The sequence below is a fragment of the Orbicella faveolata genome, unplaced genomic scaffold, assembly GCF_042242905.1.
Source record: "Orbicella faveolata isolate gen_17 unplaced genomic scaffold, um_ofav_v1 contig_35, whole genome shotgun sequence".
NCBI lineage: Eukaryota > Metazoa > Cnidaria > Anthozoa > Scleractinia > Merulinidae > Orbicella > Orbicella faveolata.
The window spans coordinates 19,103,945-19,111,147 of NW_028301564.1; the positions used below are offsets into that span (position 1 = coordinate 19,103,945).

The 7,203-nt window shown below is 38.6% G+C and overlaps 1 protein-coding gene across 1 annotated transcript; it reads right to left on the bottom strand.

Moving 5' to 3' along the window:
- On the bottom strand, positions 1-1,892 carry LOC110045202 (prokineticin receptor 2-like). The gene has a single exon (XM_020750802.2). The coding sequence runs from the start codon at positions 1,817-1,819 to the stop codon at positions 476-478; it is 1,344 nt and encodes a 447-aa protein (XP_020606461.1). The 5' UTR covers positions 1,820-1,892; the 3' UTR covers positions 1-475.
- Positions 1,893-7,203: the final 5,311 nt, after the last annotated feature.

Below are 7,203 nucleotides of genomic sequence, written 5' to 3' on the forward strand. Positions count from 1 at the left end.
TTCAACAAATAAGGTTTGCCTTTACTTTACCTTCTACTCGTTTATTACATGTAAAAACTGAAGTAGCCTTAAGTTGGAGGCGATTACGATATTATGCTGCATCAAATGTAAACTGAGTGGAATAGTGGTTGAAACGAGCTTTGCAACATTTATCTGCAATTTATCTGTACCATTAAAGACAGGAATAAGATATGAAAGCATACATGTGGGTTTTAAAAAGGTGTCGAATAAGTTTTGTTCTCCAAGACATTTATCGATCTGACGAGTTTCTACAATTCCAGCTACATAGTGGTAAATTGCTTTTAGAGCTGGTGTCGATTGAAAGTCCCAGGCCCTAATAGTATAAATAGTGTGATTCCTTTTACGCTGCTGAGTCATCAGTTTTAAAAGTAGATTAGAAAAGAAGAAACCGACACAACGTAGGATGATCTTTTTTGAAAGTGTACTATATTTCGGCTGGCCAAACCAGTCTTCTTCAGGTACAATGGGAAGTCCTGTTTGCCGCAAGGGAAGGTGTGGAGACAGAAGAATCTGCCCTGTTTGCCGCAAAGGAAGGCGTGGAGACATTAGAATGATGGTTGTCAATCCTCAGTAGTAACGTCATTGTTTGCGAGGATTGAGAATAGGACCGTATTAACTCAGTCTGACATGTACCGCGGCTGCTCAAATTGGATTGTACCCTTAACTTTCTGCTTGTTATCACAGGCTGTTGATGTTTTCTTTTACACATATTTCTCAATTCGCGAGAAAAACTCCGCACGAATATGAAGCAAATGCATGGATTAACTGCACAGTAGGAGCTCGCCAATACGCGAGAAATGTAATCCAATACCATGAAACTTCTATAACATTTAGGAACAACCTCCGGAGAAAAGAGTTTGATAAACGAAATCACGATAAAGAGGGCCCAGCACATTAAAAACGCTGTTAAAGTAGCTACAGCCATCCTTTTAAAATTTCTATTGCGTTCCTTCCATTGTCTCGCTCCCTTGTCACTTCTATAAGTCTCCATTTTGTCGCTTCGAAGATTGATTAGGATTGCAATGTACAAGACTAATATTACAAGCAATGGTATAAGCAACACTGTAAGGTATAGAAATGTGATGTAGCGAAGTTGTGCTGACTTGTGATCGAAAGCCGGATCCCAGCGAGATTGACATTCTTGATAGTCAGGATTCTTAGGATCAGCGGCTACCAGTCGAAACGTGTAAAAATATGGCGAGTGAAATGCTACAGCCATGATCCAAGCAGAGGCGACCAGAACACGACGTATTTTCACGGTGAGTTTCTTATACAATATTGGAAACACAATCGCTAGGAATCTCTCAACGGCAATCAATACTAAACTCTGAGTCGAAACCGACAATGATATGTCGGCAAGGAAAGTGCACATCTTACAGAGAAACGTGCCTCCATTTCCATGAACTAGGAAAGCGTTAGAACCGATGATTTCTCTGGTAATTAGACGAGGGATTAGAAACACTGCCACCAGAAGGTCGGAAGCGGCCATGTTAGCAATAAGAAGCAGGATCGATTCTCTTATTCTCATGAAGACAGTAATAAGGAGAATGTTACCCACCAAAGATGCCAACAGAGTAAAGGCATGTATTGTTATGGTAACTGGTCTTGGTCCCTCGTTTATCGTACAATGTTCTGTTGAGTAGCTGCTGTTAATGGTCAGAACAAACTCGCCTGATATGTCTGAAGAAAAGTTCATGGCTGAACTACTGATCTGAACGTTACAGCCCAAATGTTGTGAAGCCACTGTGACGGTTCCACTCAAACTTAAGTAGTCTCTTTCGCTTAGGTCTGGCATCATTGGCCATGAGCAAACGTCATTTCTGGTTGGAGCACGTGGCGCCCGAAGCAAAATATATATCGTAAAAGCGATACGTGATATGACTTGTCTTTTGTTTATCAGTTGCAGAATGAGTTATTTATAACCATATAGCCGTCTTGACCCTTACTCGGAAATTTTAATAATCTCAATGGTTTCAAGTGACGTTTCTTTGATAACAAAGCCGCTCATCCTTGAAGGTGAGGTAGATAATATCACGTTTGAATAAGTACTTTCACGTGGTGAGGTTGCGTTGTTTGATTTAATCAAAACCCTAAGGCTTTTCAAAGGACGGTTGTTTTCAAACCAAATTTATGGCCACTAATGCAGTAAGGTACATGACTACCTTATGTGTGGCATTGTTTAACTTTCACCAGTTTACGTTCCAAAGAGTAAATAGATGAAATGTAAACTACGTTGCTATATTGGGAACTGGGAAAAACCCTCAACTATCTTTAGACCTTGACCAGCCATTCGTAAACCCGCAAGCTTTGTGCGTGAAAGTTGATAAGTGGACTCCGTTTTACCAATCTACGAAAAAAATGGGATTTAAACAGGATATCAGCTTGTGCGTTATGTACGGAAAAGTCGAGAACTGGATACTGTCTTACCAATATTGCTTGTATTTTAAATGCACGATTACAAGAAGAATAATGACAAAGGCTAAAAATGTCTTAAAAATGGCTATAAAGTTAAAAAACCGAAACTTTTCCGACAAAATTTCTTCTTCAGGATGAAAAAGCCGTCCGCTACTCATATAATTTTTACGCTTTAGATAATTCCCGATAGGAAGAGTTTCGCCATGTTTGAGCTGGGTTGCCATTGTTGGATCATTAAGCCTTCTATAGGATTCTTCGCTCGCGAAAAGATTGGGCCATGCAGAGTATGCGCCAGCTAAACGAATGCAAATAGTTCTCGCGTAGGTGATGGGCAGGAGTCATTGCATGTATTTGAAACTGTTCCTCAATTCGCACGTGCACATTCCTCGTGTTCTCACCGATATAGACCACATGTGAAAGTTTTGCTAAGTCGTTCGTTTCTGTTGCAGTGAGGAAGTTTGGTGACAATCTTGTTACGCTCTTCGAAAAGGAAACTAGGAATCAAATTATCGTTCTTAGGTGAAGGTTTCAGAAAACTACTGTTCCCTGTTTGGGAATGAAAACGATCTGGGTATTCCGCATTTAGAAAGATTGTTTCAATTGTTTTGACATCGTTGTCATAATAAATCACAATTGCCTTTTGGCAAACTAGACAAATCAAAAGCCTTTTCAACCATAAAGACAAAAACACTCATGAACCACGTGTGGTCTGTAAAGGATGCTGCTCTTTCGTTGACAGCTAATCGGTACGACCATGCATTAGGAATATGCAGGTGCGAATTGTGGAACATTCAAACACATGTAATGACTCTGAACCTGCCTGTCACGTCTCCTCGTGTTCTCACCGATGTAGCTATCACCACCACCACAACAAAAAACAAAACAAAACAAAATTCCCCTAAAGACCACATGCGAAGTTTTGCCAAGTCGTTCGTTTCTATTGCAGTAAGGAAGTTTGGTCAAAAATCTCGTTGCGGTTTTCGAACGGGAAACTAGGAATCAAATTATCGTCTTCAGTTGAAGGTTTCGGAAAACTACGGTTCACTTTTTTGGGAATTAAAACGATCTTGGTATTCCGCACTTAGAGAGATTGTTTCAATTGTTTTGACATCGTTATCCAAATCAATTGCAATTGCCCTTCGACAAACTAGACAAACCAAAAGCCTTTTCAACCTTAAAGACAAAAACACTCATAATCCACGGATGGTCTATAGAACCTTTTCATAAATGACTACCAACTTAAAATTATTTTGTATGTATTTAAATTAGCCTCACTAAACTCGTTTGGGAGTAAAAATTCTTTTGAATTATCAACTCAAGAACGAGGTTAGTCAGGCTAGTTTTAATATCTACCAAAGAACTTATAATTGGCAGCCATTTATGAAAAGGGTCTATAAATGATACTGTTCTTGCGATGACAGGTAATCGGTGAGACCATGCATGAGGAACTTCTGCAGGTGGGAATTGTGGACCATTAAAACACATGCAATGACTCTGAACTTGAACGTCACCTAGCACATACTCTGCATTGCCCAATCTTTTCACAAGCAAAGAATCCCAGAAGGCCTACTGATCCAACAATGGCAACCCAGTTTAAAAAAACAAATTCACTGTTACATGGCGAAACTGTTCTCATCGGGTATTACCTAACGGATATAATTTATGCGAGTAGCGGACGGCTTTTTTACCTTGAAGATGACATTATGTCGAAAACGTTTAGTTTTTTACTTTTTTGTTAGCCATTTTTGAAACATTTTCAGCCCTGTTAAATATGTTGTCATTATATCAGGCGAACTTTTTTATGGACAATAATAATAATTTCTGGTTTTCAGTGTCACGCAATTCAAAATAGATCAAAATAAAAATCAAAACCGGTCAATAGATAAAGTCCAGAATCTGGGAAAGGAAAGAAGGTAAATATGCAAAGACTCTCGCCAAAATTCTGGTCACAGCAATTTTTCTTATGCGAGATATGCGCTGAAATGTTTTACCCAAATTTATAGAGATTTGTATGGAGACGCCATGCTGGTGCCCATCCGTATGGGCACCAACATGGCGGCCGGAAACCAACAGAAACATCTGTCACTGAGTTTTGGTACCAAAGCGTGAATTTATCCCTCGAGAAACTCTAAAACATTAAAATAATACTTTTTCTAAGACATGAACTGTTCAGATAGCCAAGTTACCCGAAGTAAGTCACTTTTTTAACCATCATAATAGCTCTCTAGGCCGTCATGTAAATGCCGCGTCATGCAAAAACTTAGAAATTCAAGAGTAGCGTATCACAAAACCAAGAACCCATTCTGAGCGAAAATATGTATGAATATTAGTTTTCAGCTGCTCGTATACATCATTCAAGTAAAATCTCAGGAAGATCAATAGTTTTGTAGTTCGAATTTTGGTGACGTCATGTGAAAACCAGCTATTATCATGTATCCATAAAATAATAATAATAATAAAAAATACTTTCTCTTTTCGTGTGATGGAAGTTGAATAGAGAGGAGGTTGTTTCCATGCCTTTGAGTCACGCAAAAACAAACACGGTGTCACTCAGCATAATGGAACTGTCTGTAACGAGAAATTCCACTGTACATTGTAATACGAGGACGTGATTAATCATCGCAATTATACACACAACTGCGGAAATTGTCTGTACAACTGCGATGATCAATCATGTCGTCATATCTTTCTCCGCAGTTCAAATACATGATCTTTTATATATTCATTTGTATTGTGCATTGTAATGTAGGGTCACCGAGAGATTTCCTAACTCCTCTTGGCTAGATCAGTGTAGAAGCAGCACCAAAGCACAAACCTCATCCTATGTTGTTTAATGACACGAAAGAGATTTGCTTGCAATAACATGGAATGCATATTTCCTGGGTCGACCCCACCTTCTCACTCCCGACAGATAAACACGAAAGAGGAAGTCACATAGAGGAAATAACGTTCAGCAAGTAGATCAGAAAATAGAATAAAAAGCCGGAAATCTGTATGTTTATCTGTGACATCTCCCACGACGGGATACAAAGATAAAAAACATTCTCTGATTGGACAAGTTTCAAAGGGCGAATTTGGTGCGAAAACGTTCTTGAAAATGGAACGGATGCAGCGATTGGCTAATTTCGTGAAAGGAATGTTGTTCAAATGTGAGAAGCCGTTTCTTTTGGGGGGGAACGTTGCGTGACATCCCAAAAACGACTGTGGAGGAGACTAGGCCTAGGCCGAACCCGGTTCATGAGTTACTCGTGACTTTTTAGTTTTGTACGTAAGTACACCGCGTGGCCAAAGCTCACTGTGAGTGAAAATCTGATCGTTGCTAGAAAGACTATGGGAGGCTGAATGTAAACAGATGTAAGCTCCGGGGAAAAAAACCCAGTAGAAAAGGCATCGCACTGTAGATCACCCAGAAAAATACAACTGGATAGTAAGAAAGGGCTACTGCAAACGAGAAACGGAGAAAAAGGAAGACCTGTATTTGAATATTTCCCCCGTGTTTTAAGGAACAGATCGTATGAACAATGTAAATTTTCTACGGCTCAGTTGCAGTAGACGTTGTGAAACTTGAGTAACTGACACAAATTGCGATGTGATTGTAATAATATCAACGCATAACGTAACGAATACAGCGTGGGGAATGTCATGTTTCACGCGAAGCGTAGAAACGACTATTGTCAGCGGTTAGAAATGCAAATTTGTCACTCAGTAAATGAACACAAATCGATATGTCAACGACCAATATCGATTGGGTCACAACATGCCAATTTGTCCCTCACTTAGATGTAAACAAATCGATATTGTACATATCTTACTTTTTATTGTCTACATTCAGTTTTAATAATTTTTTAAATATTTTTTAATTGTTTTATTATTTTATTTACATTTTTTACACGGCCCTATAAGCTATATTGAGCTTTAAAACCCACCGTGTTTTAAATAAAAGATGTTGTTGTTGTTGTTGTTGTTGAAATGTCAACGACCATCGATTTTCTAACGTTACACTATCCGAAATACATTTCGGCCTTCCTTCGATTGATACTCGTTGCGGTCAGCACATATGTAACCGACTCACTGCTAGTAGCTGTTAATAGACTAAATGGTTTAACTTTATTTGCAGAGATTGAATTTGAAGCTAGAAGAGTCTTTGAATCAAACATAACATAAACAAAGCTATTGGAAACGTCAGTAGCACAACTTATGTTCTTAGGAATATTTTATATTTTAATTCTGATTTTATCTCAGCGAATATAGTAATTGTAAGTAGTAATGTTATTGTAAATAGTCGTGCTCTTAGTAATATTTTATATTTTAATTCTGAATTTATCTTAACGAATATAGTAATTGTAAGTAGTAATGTTATTGTGAATAGTCGTGCGTTTTTGTCATGAGCCTCTGGCTCGGGAGATTGGGCAACCACTCCCCACGTTTACGACTTAAAATAAAGTTACCTTACCTCACCTTAATCTATCCAAACAAAACACTCTACAGAAAATTATCTACAGTTGTCACGAAAGGGCGAGGTGCTCCGGGAAATTCGTAAAGACCGCAAAGGTGTCAACAAAAAAACATATTTCAAGGATTCAATTTTCGGGGGTGGATAAACGTTTAAATTGCAATACACAAAACCATAACTACTGTGCTTCAAGGGCAGAGTTATTTTGACTTTTTTGCGTGCCCTTGTTAATTATCTCCGTTCAAGCATATAGCAGCTGATCGAAGCAGACCTCTCCATTCTGTAAGCAATGTATCTACGACTGCTTTATAGTT